The sequence below is a fragment of the Microcaecilia unicolor genome, chromosome 3 (genome assembly GCF_901765095.1).
Source record: "Microcaecilia unicolor chromosome 3, aMicUni1.1, whole genome shotgun sequence".
Taxonomy (NCBI): Eukaryota; Metazoa; Chordata; class Amphibia; order Gymnophiona; family Siphonopidae; genus Microcaecilia; species Microcaecilia unicolor.
Genome location: NC_044033.1, coordinates 330,469,345 through 330,487,815, shown reverse-complemented (window position 1 = coordinate 330,487,815; position 18,471 = coordinate 330,469,345). Strand labels below are relative to the sequence as shown.

The 18,471-nt window shown below is 43.0% G+C and overlaps 1 protein-coding gene across 1 annotated transcript in view; it reads right to left on the bottom strand.

Moving 5' to 3' along the window:
* The window catches only part of SYNJ2 (synaptojanin 2), a 234,492-nt gene that overhangs the window by 108,194 nt on the left and 107,827 nt on the right, over positions 1–18,471 (bottom strand). Inside the window, exon 4 of the mRNA XM_030198406.1 lies at positions 2,612–2,837. Coding sequence (XP_030054266.1) covers positions 2,612–2,837 — 226 coding nt within the window. The remainder of the gene's footprint in view (positions 1–2,611; positions 2,838–18,471) is intronic.

Here is an 18,471-nt window from a genome sequence, read left to right as displayed (position 1 = left end):
TCTACAAAGGAAAGCAGGCACATAAGGTTCATTTTTAGACTATGCGCCTTCTGACAGGTGCACTATCATAGAATTCCCCCTTTCCCTAAGATTCTATATAGCGTGACCGAAAATGCATGTGGAAATCCAATCGTATTCTAGATTTACGTGTGCAATTACTTAATAAGCCAATCAGCGCCGATAATCACCACTTAACAAGCAACTACTGATACTAATTGGCATTAATTAGAATTTACGCACACAACTTACTAGGCGTATTCTATAAAGTGGTGCGTGTAAATTCTAATGCTGCCAACAAGGGGGCGTGGCCATGGGTGGACTGTGGGTGTTCCGAAAATCCACACGCACTGTTATAGAATACCACTGCTCTGCGCCTTAGACGCCAATATTTACATCAAGTTTTACTTGGCGTAAATGGACGTGCCTAGAGTTAGGTGCAGGCATGGCAGCTAGGCATATTCTATAAACCGGCTAGGTGTATTTTATAAACTGTGCCTAAATGTAGATGTGGTTTACAAAATATGCCTAGGCATTAATATTTTCAGCACTGATTTTTCAGGCACCATATATAGAATCTAGTTCTTTATACTAGCTTTTAAAGACCAGAACTTTCTTCCTAAGGTCAGGGCAATATGAGCAAAAGATGACAATATGAGAATATAAAAGTGAAACATAAAAGCAATCCAATGACAGTTTGAAGGTACGGGGTGGGGGATGAGGTTAGTGGTAGTGAGAAACAGGATGCATATTTTATAAAGGAACATAGGCGCTTACTTTTGTTATAGAATATTAGTGTAACTGGCTATGTGTGTGTGTATATACCACACAGCTGGGGTATGTATGCCTAAAGTCCAGTGATACATTCATAACTTATACTATTCTATAAGTTACCTGGGGATATGTGCGCCCCATCCATGTTTCAGCCCAGTCTGACTATGTGGAAGCCCACCTGTAAAATGTGTATTTACAGAGTACCATATAAGTGCATATCTGACATGTATGTGGGTATGTACACACGTGTGTATGCTAATATTCTCAACATTTATTTATTTAGATTTTGCTCACACCTTTTTCAGTAGTAGCTCAAGGTGAGTTACATTCAGGTACACTGGGTATTTCTGTCCCTGGAGGGCTCACAATCTAAGTTCATACCTGAGGCAGTGGAGGGTTAAGTGACTTGCCCAAGATCACAAGGAGCAGCAGTGGGATTTCAACCGGCCACCTCTGGATATCAAAACCAGTGTGGAAACCACTAGGCCACTCCTCCACTCCACAGGTGAACTGGCATGGACATGTTAGCGTCTATTTTTAGTGAAATATCTTTTTTTATTCAACATGAGAAAGACTAACAATCTTTGACAACACTATGCAAGAAACATCTCTTAAGTCATTGGAGTATTAAAACAATAACAGCTATTCATTTTCATTGTGATATAATAAATATACCCCCATGTTTTCCCATCCCCCAGATCATCAATTCTCAAGATGCATGAGGGGTCTGTGTTCTTATAACCACCAATGCCCATTATCTTCTCCTATCCCATCCTATATCTATCCCAAGAACCTTCTTCCCTTCCCTCCCCCCCAGAACCCATAGATAGGCCCTGCTCTGTGATTACCCTCCATTCTGCTCTACGGTTTGATGAGTCCTTTGTAAGGTTTAAATCAGACCTTAAAACTTTATTTCAAAATGCATATCCTCTGTAATTCTTTGCCTTTGTGCCCGATGATAGATGCCCAGTCTCCTGCAGCTACTGTATTACTCTCTACCAGTTTTTCCTTCTTTATTGAATTTATTGTATTTTCTTATATTTCCTTTATTTCTACATTGTAAACCGCCTAGAAGACAAAGTTTGATGGGAGGTATATCAAATATTAATAAAACTTGAAACCTGATAAGGGTGAGAGAGGAAATGGCCAAAATCACATTGATGTTTAAAGATTGTTAGTGTCTATTTTATAGAATTTCCCCCAAAAATGTATTGTCAGTCCAATAACATGGTATCATCTTATTTTACTTTTGTTTTATTTCTATCTACTGTGTTTCTCTGTCACCATTTCAAAGGCCAAACTCCACCTTCAGGCTGTCAATCCTGACAGTGTCAAGCACTCCGCACCCTCCCTTGAGATTCACATTGCATTTGTCACTTTCACTTAATGAAGGTCTGGAAGGTCCACCTTCATATTATACCACAGAGAAACATTGCTGATGATATCAGAATAAAACAGCAGGTCTGCCTCTTCTTTGTCTTCTGAGATACCAAAGACTCAGCCTAATCTTTGGTTCCCTTCCTCTCTCCTGCTTACGATATGTTTTCTTGACTTCTCCTGCTATTTTTGTCCCACTACTTTCCCTGGGAGGCTTTTCCCTTCACCTTCCTCCCTTTCCATAAAGAAATACTTCCTTACATCAAAATCTTTAAACTTCTGCTGATATTTTGTGTTCCAGCTGTGGAGCTATTAAAACCATGTTCTGAAGGATTTCACTGACTACAGATTTGAAGCTGTATATTTTCTGAATCCAAACAAAGCAAGAAAGGTGGCCAACAGTGACTACAGAAATTTTATATGGAGTGTGCAGACCATATTCAATTATTTAGGGACAAATTACCTGCTCTGTCTCGACAAAGTTAGACACGTATCCGTCATCATCCACGCCGCGGATGTGGAACCTGGCACCGGCTCGCACACAACTGATCCGTGAGATGAGGCAAGCCTTGGCTTTCTGGTGCGAGGCATAGACGGTGCGGATCTCCACCACCCCACAGATCACCTTCAGCAGCCAGTCTGAGCAGTTCACCTGGTGGTGTTTGAAGGGTACATGCAACAGCTGGTTCCTGCAAATTAACGCATAACCAGAGTCAGTTCCAAGTCCTAGTAGGTGTAGAGGGGGGAATTAATGTTGGAACGTAATGTCGTCAAGCAACAGCCACTTGTATCACTCAGACGTAAGATCAGAGTGACCCAAACTGTGGGTAGTGACTGTAAATGGCATCATGAAACTGCTGTTTGGTATTGCAACCTGGGTGGGCCCTCTATAAGCTATAACTACCCCATGCTACCAGGGTTTACACGTGTTCTGTGGCCATGTGAATGGGGTCTTGGCCACACAAAGATTGATAAGTACTGCTATAGGCCTTGCATAGTTTAGTGAAAGAGAAACTTGAAACTTGTAGCTCCAAAATACTTGACAGTAACCTTCAAAACAGTACTATACAATTGTTAAATAACAATAATTTAAGAAGGCAAAGTTAGCTTCTACTTTCCTGACCTATAGTGATTTTATCAGATTGAAATCAGTGGCTATAAAGGCATTACAACAAAACATTCCAAGAGCCTTTTACCCAATTAAAAAAAAAAACCCAAACAACAACGAAACCCTGGGCAAATTCAACCCACTCCCCAGTAAGTTCAAGTTCAAGATCAATTTGTCTGATATTCCACCTATATAGAAAAAATGTAAGTGGTTTACAAAATGAAATGAAGGAGGGGGTATCCAACAAACAAAATGTTACATTATATAAAACCATATAGGTTATCCCAGTATATGTATACAAGAGGGTGAAAAGAACTAGGAGGCGTTATATTATAATTATAGAAACATAGGAAAATAAAGGCAGATAAAGACTATATGACCTATCCAGTCTGCCCATCCATGCCATCCTTTCACTCCCTATAACACATTAAAAGAAAGATGGGAAGGGAGGACACAGGAGAAAGATGTAACAATTCTTAGGCATTAAATCGCAGGCATGCACGTGAGAGTAGATGGAGTTAGGGAGAAGAGTTAGTCATCTAGCACATTCTAGAAAGCAGCTTAAAAATAAAGAGCTTTCAGCTGTGATTTAGATGTATTAAGAGAGGTTTCCAGCAAAACTACCTTTAAGATTGAAGAACAAAGCCTGGGGTCTACCATTCACTAAATCTACACAGAATGAACAAGAATCCAGTATAAACCCTACACTATTAGCTTTAGAAATAGATAGGCTGTATTAACAGAACCCCTCCACCCTTCCAAATGATGGGTTCACTGCAGAACTAAGCTGATTCCCTTTACTCACCACACACACAGATTCAAATTCTGGCATCATTTCATTAAAGGTGAAACAAACTCTTTCCATGACCATACACTCTGTGAAGTAACACAAAACCCTACAAAACACACTACTACATAGTCATGCCAAACAGTATTCACCAGCAATGCTCATTAACTATGAAATGGCAGCACTGCAATTAGACTGTGCCCTAGAACCCCAATATACCTTGCTAGCAGAATACCTGACCTTGTTCACACACATATTATTATTTATTTAGATTTTGCTCACACCTTTTTTCAGTAGTAGCTCAAGGTGAGTTACATTCAGGTACACTGGATATTTCTCTGTCCCAGGAGGGCTCACAATCTAAGTTTGTACCTGAGGCAATGGAGGGTTAAGTGACTTGCCCAAGATCACAAGGAGCAGCAGTGGGATTTGAACCGGCCATCTCTGGATTTCAAGACCGGTGCTCTAACCACTAGGCCACTCCTCCACTCTTAGTGATACAGATGTGTGTTTCAACTGACCCTCACCAAATGCAGAATAAGTGACCACAGGCTAGAAACGGAAGTAACATAGTAACATAGTAGATGATGGCAGAAAAAGACCTGCATGGTCCATCCAGTCTGCCCAACAAGACAAACTCATATGTGCTACTTTTTGTGTATATTTTACCTTGATTTGTAACTGTCATTTTCAGGGCACAGACCGTACAAGTCTGCCCAGCACTCTACCCGCCTCCCAACCACCAGCCCCGCCTCCCACCACCGGCTCTGGCACAGACCGTATAAGTCTGCCCAGCACTATCCCCGCCTCCCAACCACTAGCCCCGCCACCCAATCTCGGCTAAGCTCCTGAGGATCCAATTGATGTGGAAGGGAGTACACACACACTGTCTCTCTCTCACACTCACACACACACACACACACACACACACACACACAGTGTGTCTCTCTCTCACACACACACAATGTGTCTTGGTCTCACATACTATCTCTGTCTCTCTTTCACTGTGTCACATGAAAGTATAAAGGCAAAAACTGAATTGCAGACTCTATAACACAACACTGTAGAAACAGAAACAGAAATTCACTTCCTACTGCATTCTTCAAAACAGAAAGACATCAGAGATACACGTTCCCCCTCAGTCTATAACAGGTCACCCAAATCTAAGTGCCATTTGTACACTTAAATGTGTAGAATACTGCCATCTACGTACTACTGTATAATTTAAATGCAATGCATCAACAGAGGAGAGGCATGGGCAGGGCCGACATTTATGTGCAGAGGTTATAGAATACTGCAATTTACCTGCATAAATGTTGCATTTAGGTGCTGACATTTACATCAGTTATAGACCTAGCGTGAAATGTGTGTGCCTATATTTAGGTTGCACCAATGTTAATTTATGTTCATAATCTACAAGAACACACAGAATAGGTGCACTGCCTGCAGAATAAGGGTTCCCACATTGTGATGCCCACTTATAGAACTCCCTCCATTATGCCTTTTTTTTTTTTACTTATTTATTTATAAACCTTTTGAGATACATAATATTCAAAACAGAATAATATTACAAATTTGCAAACTTTCTTTCAATAGTAAATACAAATAAGGAAAATTGACTATATACCCATCGTCCACAATAATTAAGAAATGATCCAAGATTCATAGGAAATCAAGCTCAAAAATTCAAATTAAAACAAGAACCCGCGCTAGGCCCCATAGATTCACTCCTAAGTGCTATACAGTGTTCATTCGGGTCTAAACTTTCACAATTATACTCTCTTTACTTTTCAAAAAAAATATCCAACTGATTAGGTTCAAAAAATTGGTATTGTTTAGTGTGGTATAAAATCCTGCACACACAAGGAAATTTCAAAGAAAATTAACCCCCAGGGCTACAGCCCTTGGGCGCAAAGCAAGAAATAACTTACGACGTTTTTGAGTTTCCCTGGACAAATCCGGGAAAACTCTTATTTTTGAACCTAAAAATAAAGAATTCAAGTGTCTTAAGGATAACCTAAGTACTGCATCTCGGTCCAACTCTAGTGCAAAAGTCACTAACAAAGTAGTCCTTTGAGTGACCACCTCCAAAGAAGATTCCAGAAAGTCCGTTAAATTCATTGCATTCTGAGGGTCCAAGTTTCCTGGGATTTGCCCAGCAATTTGAATATAATATGCCCTTGTAATTGGAGGCAGTGAATTTTCGGTCATTCCCAGAATATCAACAAAATATTTCTTAACCATCTGTACAGGAGAAAGAATGGGCGATTTTGGAAAATTAATCATACGTAGGTTAAGTCTTTTGGATTGATTTTCCAGATATTCCATGCGTCTAGAAGCAAAATTCCTTTCTTTAATTAATGTTTGGTCCACAAGTTGCATTTTTTCAACTTTTTGAGAAAGAATTTTTACTTCAGTTGCATGAGACTCATTAATTTGAAATTGTTTGAGAGCAGACTGTGCCAAAACTTTAATAGTTTCATTATTCTTTGAAATAACTGATTGTAAGGTGAAGAGGGTTGTGGAGTTCAGTTCCCAAAGTGACTCTAAGGTCACTACAGCTGGTTTCTCAAACTGCCCTACATTAAATTCCAGGGGAGCCGCTTGAACTACTTGTTCCAGGATACTCACTGTCGCAGAGTCCACAACAGTCGCTGCTTTCTGCTCTGGAATCGCTGGTTGTTCAGGAGATGACCTTTGTGCTGAAGCGAGTTCCCTCCCTGCTCGCTCCCTTCACCGCTTTGGGGAGAGGCTGCAGGACTCAGCTGGAAGCGCTCACTTCCTGGTTGAGGGGGCGCTGCACGAAAGACAGGGCTTAGGGAAGCCCCGTCGACACTGTCGGCTAGCGCCGAGACGCTAGCACCAGCAACAGGGGTGGAAGTCGATGGAGTTCCGGGCGTTATTCCAAAGCGCTCAAGTGTCGGCTGGGAGAGCGGGGGCTTTGCGCCAGGGTCTGAGGGAAAATCCCTGACTTTCCCACGTCGCTTGCCCATCGCAACAACGGGCAAGGTAACTCCCTCCAGCTCTACTCTAGCGCCACTAGAAACGCGTCCGTAGCGCGAGTTCAAACCGTCGCCATCTTGGATCCAGTGATTCTCCATTATGCCTTTTATCAATGGAACATCAAACAGGAGGAAAAGGCCTATTATTCTAGCCTTAGTCAAGCCAGAAGCAATTGGCCTAAAAAAAAAATAAGTCTTAGAAAACCTGGCAACAATGCTAATTGCTTACACACTGCCCACTGTCAATAAAGAAGTACACTGAAATACATTTTAGCAAACTGAAAGTCTTTGCCCTGATTTATTTGCATGTAGACAAACAGAAAGGTACAAAAAGCAACATCCCCATGCAGTCTCTAAACACATAGAAAAAAAGCTGGGTTTGTATACATTATCAGATAAAGACACACTGTTTAACGCCACTCTGCTGATTTCTTCTATTTGCTACCTTTTTTGGCACTAAAGTAAGTCTTTGTCTTCAGGAAAAAAAATCTCATCTGTACCTACACTGTCTCTAGGAAAAGAGATGGATGAGGGGAGATATGATTGGGGTCTACAATATTCTGAGTGGTGTAGAACAAGTAGAAGTGAATCAATTTTTTACTCTTTCAAAAAGTACAAAGGACTAGGGGACACTCAACGTAATTACATGGAAATATGTTTAAAACAAATAGGAGGAAATATTTTTTCACTCAACAAACATTTAAGCCGGGGAACTCTGCTGGAGGATGTGGTAACAGCGGTTAGCATATCTGGGTTTAAAAAAGGTTTGGACAAATTCCTAGTCTGCCATTGAGACAGCCATGGGGAAGCTACTGCTTGCCATGGGATTGGTAGCATGGAATGTTGCTACTATTTGGGTTTCTGCCAGTACTTGTGACCTAGCATGGCCACTGTTGGAAACAAGATACTGGGCTAGATGGACCATTGGTCTAACCCAGAATGGCTGTTCTTATGTTCATTATCACCCTACTCTTCAAGCTCCTGGTTGGCTTTTAATCTTTCAACTAATTATAGCCTTGGAAAAATGTGTTCCTCAGTGAAGGCCTTTGCCTCTTTGTTAGACCATTTACAAGCATAATTTGTGAAAAGTCCTATTCTGAGGCTACTTCCCTGAATTCATATCACTGTGAACTCCAGCCTGGCCTCAGGTCTAGCGCCCATGTTTTGGAAACGAGTAGTTATCCACCTTATCCTGAAAAGCCAAATCTTGACCCAGCAGTTCTCACATTGCCATTCTGTTTCAAATCTTTATGATTTCTAAACTAGTGGAAAGAACTGTAATAAGTCAATTGGGCAGTTTTGTTAAAAAGTGCCACACAATTCACCCAAAGCAATCTGGTTTCTACCCTGGACACTGCACTGAAACCATTTGAACTGTGGTGAGTGAGGGCTGGTGCTGCTTTGATGCTGGAACATCTGCAAACCTCATTTGGGATATTTCTGCTGTCATTGGATTTAGTTGACTATCAGCTGTTGGCCCATGGTCTTTCTGACCTTGCAATAGTGTGTGTGTGTGTGTGTGTGTGTGGCGGGGGGGGGGGGGGGGGGGCAGGGTTCACTACATATCTTAATGTTTGGACATCCACCCAAAGCAGTGGACGTGGTGAATACCAGTTCTTTGCTCTCTCAGAAACACCCTCTATGATGTAGGATGAGCTGTGCTTGCTCTCATACTTTTCAATGTATTAAGTCCTTTAGCGATTCTGATTTAGGGCCACAGAATTGGTAGATTCCACTACGCTGATCACATATAAGTGAAGGGTTATCAAGCATGCATCTATCTGGGGGCTATTTTATAAAGATAACATTACAAAATCCGCAAAATTCACAGACAAAATGTACTCACAAACAAATACGCCTGCTTGGGAGTAAGCACAAATTTACATATGTGAAGTGTGCGCTAATGCGTTTATTTGATAAAGTATGTGCATACTTCATGACATCCAATGTGTTCTGCCCATATTATGCCCCAGAACACATCTACAGGTGGATTGGGGAATACCGCGTGAGGCAATTTTATAAAAGCCCTTTCCATGAGTAAAACAGGGTTTACCCACAGAGAACATTAAAAAAAAAAAACAATTACCTTGTGACTTGGATTGGTCACTGTTAGATACAGGCTAGAAAGGCATCCCCCCATCCACACACACATACACCAACATCTGGGCTATAGGCATGTGACAAGTTTGCATATGCCTTAATCCTGCCCTGTCTGTATCAGAAAAAACTGTTAGATAAAGGCAGTCACTCACCTCATCACTGGAGGAAACCTGACTTACAACCCCATTATACTAATTACTAGTAAAGGGAATGTTATCAAGTGGAATCAAATTACCAACCTGTTTTACGCTCGTTTTCATTATTTATTACCTGCTATTTATCTGTCTCCGTGGATTTGCTCCTCTGCAGATATTCTGGGCATATTATTGTCACTCTCAGGGCATCAGCTTACATTATACGGCTTTCGTTCTCCTATCATATGTTTCTCTGCTCATGAAAACTGTGGTAAGCATACAGAGCATGCTGCTATCATCCAGTTTGCCTTCTTAAATAGTGCACTGGGCTTGTATAGAGCTCTTCATTAAAGCCGAAGAGAGGAGTAGGAGGAATCCACTGTCCTGAGGAACGTGAGAAGGAAAATGCTAAATTCTTGTACACTAGCTGAAAGCATTCACGGCACCATGAAGAGGATAACATGTGAATCTGTCACAGAATGCCGCTTCCTTTCTAAAACAGATCGTTTTATATGCAGTAATAACCCGCTTCCCAAAATCATAAAATTAACGTGTGGTACTCGACAATACACTGTAGGCTGTACCGGAAATAACCTGGCGGTAGCTACAACAAACTTCCTTAGCCTGGAAATGAAGCAAAGCAACATCTTTCACGCCACAGTATTTCACTATTATTCCAGTATTAAGAGCACCGATAGTACATGGTTACATAGCCATGCCTTCCGAACAGTGGCGTAGCTATGGGGGGCCTGGGCCCCCCAAAATAGATCCAGAGCCCCTTGTTTGGCTGGCGGGGGTCCCCAACCCCCACTAGCTGAAGCATTTCTCCAGCGCTGCTCTCCTTACATTGCCTGCCCTACTTCCCTCTCGTTGCATGCATGCATGTTCTGTTTTAGTGAAACTGAGCATGCACAACACTTTATGCATGCTTAATTTTATTAAAATTGAGCATGCGCAACGTGATGGGAAGCAGTGCAAGCAACGTAAGGAGACCATCGCTGGAGAAACGCTTCCACTGGTGGGGGTTGGGGACCCCCGCCAGCCAAAGTATGTGGGCATTACGGTGGGTGGGGGGGGAGTGGTGGGGAGGCGGGCCAAAATGTGCCTCTTCATTGGGCTCTGGACCCCCCCCCCCCCACTTCAAGGTCTGGCTACTCCCCTGCTCCGGAACACCGCTTACTAACGGTGCTCCACTGTATTAAAGTGTGCTATGTTTTTGCAATTAACGCACCTTAACATAAAAAATTAACGTGCCTTAAGTGCAAACACTTTGCACTAATTGTTGGGGAGGGTGCGCCCAGCATGTCCTCTACAATTACTGTGCTGAAATGTTCATTACTGCGCATTAATACTGCTTGCAATTAGTACGGACGCACAGCACCTCCTCTTGAAGTGGCTCTAAGTGATCCCGTGCTAACAGCACATTTGACAGTACACAGTGTGTTCTCTACACCAACTGCAATATGCTATCCATGCTCATTCGCTGCTCATGCCCCACCTAGCAGGGGCGTAGCTACGTGGGGCCACGGTGGCAGGGGCCCCCTAGATTTGGCACTGGCCCCCCCTGCCGACAACCCTCTCGGCCCCCCTCCCGCCGCCGCCCGGTACCTTTTCTGGTGGAAGACCCCAACCCCCGCCAGCCAAGGTCCTCTTCTCCAGCGCGGCCATGTTGCTGATCTGCAAGGCTTCGTTCTGTTTCTATGAGTCTGACGCCCTGCACATAATGTGCAGGGCGTCAGACTCACAGAAACAGAACGAAGCCTTGCAGATCAGCCAGCAACGGTGACGGCGGTGGCGGGGGACGGTTGGTGGCGGCGGGAAGGTGGGGGGTCAAAGTTGGTGGTGGGGGCGGCGGTGGTGGGGGCGGGAGGGGTCAAAAATGGCGGGGGGGGGATCAAAAATGGGGGTGGGGTTAGCGGCGCTGGGGGGGGGGCTAAAATGTGCCCCCTCACCTCGGGCTCTGGATCCCCCTCCCGCCGAAGTCTGGCTATGCCCCTGCCACCTCGTCTTACCCCCCCCCAACACAAAATGCACTTACAGCACAAATTAGCGCTTGCTAGCCACTAAACTGCTGCGCTAGCTGGCGCACTTGTGAAGCACTTAACCTGTACAAATTCACATGTTAACTGCTTAATGCCCTTTAGCAGAAAGGCCCCAAAATGCTACAGGTTAACCCACACTGACCAACAGTAATACATAAGAGGGCTGTGTCAGCAGAGATGTAAAAGCTTATGTACAGAAGAAAGCTTTCACTACTTTGTGATACTGCAAAGCACAATGAATGTGGCCTACCTGGCGAGTTAAGCCATCCTATAAGGTAGGCCAAAAACTGTCTGCTGTTGGGGTGAGGGAGAGTAGAGTTCTCAAATTTAGCACCAATGGAGAGTCTCACCTCTCAAGTTGCACAGGTTTCTGGAAAATCATTCAATAATTTGTTTTAGGTAAGGAAGGGGGTGGGGGTTGGGTGGGAGGACCATAAGAATTGCCATACAGGTTCAGACCAAGGGTCTATCTAGTCCAATATCCTGTTTCCAACAGTGGCCAGTCCAGGTCACAAGTACCTGGCAGAACCCAAAAAGTGGCAAGACTCCATGCTACTTAAGCTCAGGGATAAGCAGTGGTTTTCCCCAGGTGCACCTTTAAAGGTTTAATGACTTTTCCTCTAGGAATTTGTTAAAATCTTTTTTTAAATCCAGCTACATTAACTGTTTTTACCAGTTGCTCAAGCAATGAGTTCCAGAGTTTCACTATGCACTGAGTGAAAAATTATTTTCTCCTATCTATTTTAAATGTGCTAGTATGTGACTTCATTGCGTGTCCTCTAGTCTTTGTACGGTTTGAAAGAATAAACAATTGATTAGCGCAATGGTTCCGAAATCTGATCCTGGAGGAACCCCAGCCAGTCAGGTTTTCAGGATATCCACAATGAATATCCATGAGATAGATTTGCATGCAGTGGAGGCAGTGCATGCAAATCTCTCTCATGAATGTTCATTGTGGATATCTTAAAAACCTGACTGCCTGGGGTACCTCCACGACCAGGTCTGGGAACCACTAGATTAGTGGTTACCTGTCTCCTTTCCTAATAATTGTTAACATTCTATTTGTTTTCATTGCAGCACTGAGCAGAAGATTTTTCTTGGTTGTGACTCTTAATGTGGAACTTTGCATCATGTAGCTATAATTTGAATTAATCTTCCCAATGTGCATCACATTTAATTTCATCTGTCATTTGGATGCCCGGTCTTTCAATCTCCTAAGGTCCTCCTGCAGTTTCTTACAGTCCACATGTGATCTAACAGGTTTGAATAGTCTGGTATCTATAAATCTGGATTTTGGCCCAATTCGCCTTCCTCATCACCTGAGTTTCCAAATCCAGGAAAATCCTACCCCACCCCCACTTGCTGTCTTCATGATAGGCAGTGAGAAGCACATCTGCACTCTCCAGATGTTGCTCCCCAATTCCAGCCCATGACTCTCCTTCCCTCCATAACCTAGTTACTGCAGTGGCAGTTCAGAAGCTCCCTTAACCTTGAGCAAGTCAATCTTAGATATCACCTCTAAGCAGCATGCTCATCAGAACCCCTCCCCCACCCAGGGGCTGTGAGTACTGTCTTTGCAGCATCTAAACTGGGACAGCTTCTTAAACAGCAGCCAGATCCAGGGGGGAACTTGAATTTCCCCACATAACAGAAGATGGTGTGGCTCTGTTTTGGGTTTTTATTTTTTTGTTCTTTTTGAGGAAGAATGACATTCACTTCTTCCCTTTTCAGCATATGGTAGACGTAAGGTGGCAGATTGAAAAATAGCCAAAGCACAGTAAACCGTTACTGTTATGTCTAAATCGCTTCCAGATGAGAGATAGCGGTTAACTGGAAACCACAGGATCCGCCAACTATGAAACAATGGCTAAAAAGAGTGGTATCCTTGCAAAAGCTCACAGCTCTCCGGAATAAGATCTGTGAAAGACCTGACTGGGCATACACTTATTGCTTTTCATGACTATGTAATAGACTCAGAAATGAGGGTACAACAGCTATTTCAAAGGGCAAGAGACCTGAAAACGTGTGAGAATGTGTAACGGGTTCCTAACAAGAAGGTTTGTACAGGAGGACATGGAAAAGGGGCAGTAATTGTGCAAAATTTGGAAGTATTATCTACAAAGCCCTTTTCCTAAGCTGCAGGAAGTGCAGATATGGGTTCATTACTTTTTAAAGGTACTTAAGTAAAAAGTCAAAGTAGTGGCTTCAAAAGTAGTGAACTAGAAAGTCTTATCCAAAAAGAATACTCAAGTAAAAGTAAAAGTACAGCTCTGAAAACTACTTTTTTACTACAAAGTAGAAAGTATCCTTAACAAGCTGGACCACAGAATCTATATATTTACAAGCTAACTTCCAGGGGGTCACCTAAGATCCTTCCTAAAAAAAAAACCACACACACACACACACTGAGCATTGCAGTGGACAGAAAAACATTAATACACCTATTGGAAAACAAAACAAGCTGGTTTAGTACAGATTAGTCCTAGACAGACACTTGATGCTAACAGAACATCAGGCCTTTTTCACACATGAACAGAGGTAGCCCCTCAAGAAGAATAGAAAAAGTAACCACAAACTAAAAATAGAAATATGTATACAAAAATTAAACGGAACCCCCCCAGCCGCCATACTCCTCACCCATACAGTCTTGCCTAATTTTTCTCTCTCTCCCCTCCCATCCACTGCGGCCCTGCAGTACAGTCTCGCTCGTTCCCTACCTCTTGTGCAACTCCACCAGGCCCAGGCTAATAAACTACCATGGGAGACCCACAAGACCTGGCTCTCTGCAGCGCTACTAGTGCTTCCTGTACCAGTCCCAGAAGTTTACATCAGAGGAGGCAGGCCTGATGCAAGAAGCACTAGCAGCACTGTGGACAGCTGGGTCCCGTGCATCTCCCATGGTAGTTTATTAGCAGAAAGCCCTGTAGAGGTGCGATGGGAGGCAGGGAGCAAAACTGTGATGCAGAGCCATGGTGAATGGGATGGAAGAAGGAGCGGGCCCTCCTGCATGCAGTGAAGGTGCGGTTCAGGCTGGGGAGGCAGCTGAGCCTGACAAAATAATAAAGTAATAGCCAATCAACTGCTGTTCTGGGTAGGTGTAGAGGGCGGGGACTAGGGTTTCCAGGTGATGTCAGATCCTGGCTTGCATCTGATTGGGCCTGAACTTCCGGGCTCAACTCAGGTGTTTTTGGAGCCGGAAGTTCAGGCCAAATCAGCTGCAAGCCTTGTCTGACATCACTAGGAAACCTGTAGAGGGGGAGAAACAGAGGGATGGAAAATACTTCTTTTTAAACTACTTTCTAAATTTGTACTTTGTTACTAAGTACAAAAGTACAGCTTAAATGTAACTTGTTACAAGCAAAAAGTATTGCAAAAAATTGTAACTCGTTACAAGTAAAAGTACTTGTACTGTCAATTGTACTTAAGTACTGTAACAAAGTACAAGTACTTTGTTACTACCCATCTCTAAGTGCCACCATGCTCAGGCGTCCTGTGGTAACTGCCAAATCGAAGCATGCTAACCGCACACTAAAAATACATTTTATGTTTTCTTGGAGGGACATGGCAGGGGAGTGGAGAGTGGGCATTCCTGCGTTGATCAGCTAGTGAGCTACATTACCACACACTAACTGGTTAGTACAGGATTACTGCATGAACCCTTACCGCCTACAAAAGAGGTTCGGTAAGTGCTCACATTGTCATTTTTTTTTTTAAACGACAACATTAGCGCGTGGCCATTAATACAAAAATTGTAAAGCTGGCCATTTTACTGCCGCAGTAAAAATGGCCTTAGTATGTGGGAAAAACTTGCTCAAGGGCGCACCAAGGCCACTTTTTCTGCAGTTTAGTAGAAGTATGGTAATGCATGTTTTCTTTTGGATTATATTCTCTTTTATGTGCTGATTAAAATCTAATTTGAAAAAAAAAATGGTCAAATTCATACAAATCTGACACTTATAAGCACGAATGCCAAATCACCAAGGCTTTGGTGACGGTGTTACTGCTCACACATGCTAAACTGGTTTTAATCCAACCACTGATCATACTTGAGAACAGCTTCAAAATCCCAAATTTCACACTCATTAGAGAAAGAACAGTAATATTAAAATTCTTTATCTTCTGGGGTTTTCAGGAAGCTTGAGGTTGTTATAATACACACTGCTTTTGGTCTCTTCTGGGTGCAATAGTGATTAGCAGCAGAGCACAGGGGGAAGGGGCAAAGCCCATAAAATATCCTGACAACCCAACAGGGCACCCTCACAGAATTGCGGCCATTCTGCTGGTCTGTTCATGCTGAGTTAACAATGCAAAGAATGTCTCACTAACCTTCCTCTGCTTGTCTCTGTGTGCTTGCATCAATATCCCAGAAAACATTAACCTGTTAGTAACCATTTCTTACTAACAATACAAGGTCAAAGTAGCTACACAGTATCAGGGTAATCACTTAAAACTAGGCTTGCTTTTCTGACCTATGCTCCAAAAACTGTAAGGCTGTGTATAGCTATTCTGCTTGCTGTTTTAGGGGGTCTAATACTAAGCTACCATAACATTTTTAGTGCACAGTAGAGGAGTGTGGTAGCCGTGTTAGTCCACTCTTAAGGTTATCAATAGAAATCAAACAAAATAAAACATGGAAAAGAAAATAAGATGATACCTTTTTTATTGGACATAACTTAATACATTTCTTGATTAGCTTTTGAAGGTTGCCCTTCTTCGTCAGATTGGAAATTAGCAAATGTGGTAGCTGACAGTGTATATAAGTGAAAACATTCAAGCTGTATGTCTCTGTTGATCACCCACCCCTCACCTATCCACAGCCATCCTGTTAGAATATCAATGATATGCTTTGATGTCCCCATGCATACTTCCTACCCACCCCCCTCCTCCCACCCTGTCAGACTGTCATAGTAATGCTTGAATGTTTTCACTTATATACACTGTCAGCTAGCACATTTGCTTATTTCCGATCTGACGAAGAAGGGCAACCTTCGAAAGCTAATCAAGAAATGTATTAAGTTATGTCCAATAAAAAAGGTATCATCTTATTTTCTTTTCCATGTTTTATTTTGTTTGATTTCTATTGATAACCTTAGTGCACGGTAGAAATCAGCTGGCTGTAAATGCCAAGACGCCCAATATAGTCCTATAGGCGACTTGGCATTTACCGCAAGCTGTTTTCTACAGCGAGCTAAAACCACTATCACAGCTTAATAAAAGACCCCTTAGATTCTTTAATCTTCTGTATTTCTCATCTTTTCATTACTTTTTATTCTTTAATTTTTTAGGGCTGCATTTTGACTAACTCCCACTCTTTACTAAAGCTTTGCTTGAGTTATCTGCAGTAGGGCCCATTTTGTGATTGTGAAAGGTATTTATTTATTTTTTTTCCCCACTGCAGTTCCTTGTGATTCTGGGCAATGGAGGGATAAGTGACTTGCCCAGAGTTACAAGGAGCTGCAGTGGAAACAAAATAAACAGTATACCTTTAATCACACAATTAATTGCGACTCAAGTTTTTTTATCAAAATGCAGCCCTAAGTAAAATTCCAAACTGCATATTTCTGGGCTCTAGAAAGCAGATGGGTAGATGGTCCGCAAAATCCAAGATAGGAAGCAAGACAGCAGACTGATGATAATTAAGGTCCAACTTTATTCATCACATAAAAGCATACATAAACAAATACTTAAATGCTCAATAGGACATGTTTCGCCCTATGAAGGGCTGGGTCAGGGGCTAATACTGTCTTGCTGCCTATTTCTGGGATCTGTCAAACACTCGCTTGGTCTGCCTTATTCCCCAGTCTTCTTTCTTTTGTTGTTCTATTATATATTTCTTATACTTTAACACATCTGTGAAATAAACAGTAGTATACTCTTATTATTACAGCCACACTGTTAGAAAACCATCTATGTGGATTTTATCTGTCGGTTGGTGATGTACTTACCGTACATACTTACCGTACATACATACCGTACATACATGGCCTTGTAAGAGCCTTCACAGCCTAGAGGAGTGGCCTAGTGGTTAGGGTGGTGGACTTTGGTCCTGGGGAACTGAGGAACTGAGTTCGATTCTCGGCACAGGCAGCTCCTTGTGACTCTGGGCAAGTCACTTAACCCTCCATTGCCCCATGTAAGCCGCATTGAGCCTGCCATGAGTGGGAAAGCGCGGGGTACAAATGTAACAAAAATAAATAAAAAAATAAATTCCCAACCTAGTCTTCGAGGCATACCTAGTCCCATCAGGTTTTCCGGATATCCACAGTGAATATTCATAAGTTAGATTTGCATGCAATTGAGGCAGTGCATGCAAACCTATCTTGCGGAATCAGTGACGTACCAAGGGCAGGGTGGTGGGGGTGGTCCGCCTCGGGTGCATGCTGCAGGGGGGGGGGGGGGTACAGGAAGCAGCCGTGTGGCTGTCGGCTCTGCTGGTTCCCTGCTCCCTCTGAAGTTAATTCCTGTTACAATGCACCCGTGGGTGGGGGGGGGGATGCGCAGAAGGCTGTTGCACCCGGGGGGGGGGGGGGGGGGGGGGCACAGCCGCAATCCACACCCGGGTGGCAGCCAACCAAGGAACACCACTGTGCGGCTTTACTGTGGATATCTTGAAAACCCAATAGGACTAGGTGTGGCCTAAGGATTGGATTGGATATGGCTGGCCTAGAACATTTTTCACACTCTACATTAAAAGAGTTTGTTTCACAACGCACTCTATATTTTCAAGTTGAAAGAATAATTAGAATTATAGAAAAAATAATTATAGAAATGTTATAAATGGGAAGCCAAACGAGTCCTAATTGCACAACTCTCCACACACCTTGACTCAGTACTTGATGGAAGCCCCTTCTGCAGCACAAAGAGTTGTTTTAGATAAGCGTTTTCCAGCTCAGCTCAGTGGGATGGTGCAGTTTTTGTCCATTCTTGGCGGAATAGCTCCAGCTGTTTCAAGTTGGCTGGGGCTTGTTGGTGGACAGCAGTCCAAGTCTTACCAGAGATTTTGTGTTGGATCAGGTTTGGGCTTTGACTGGGTAACTCGAAGACAAATCACTTTCCTCCCGCTAAGCCACTCCGTTGCTGCTTTTGCTTTGTGCTTGGGATCCTGCTGAAAGGTACAACTTTTCCCCAGTCCCAGGCCTATGACTGACTA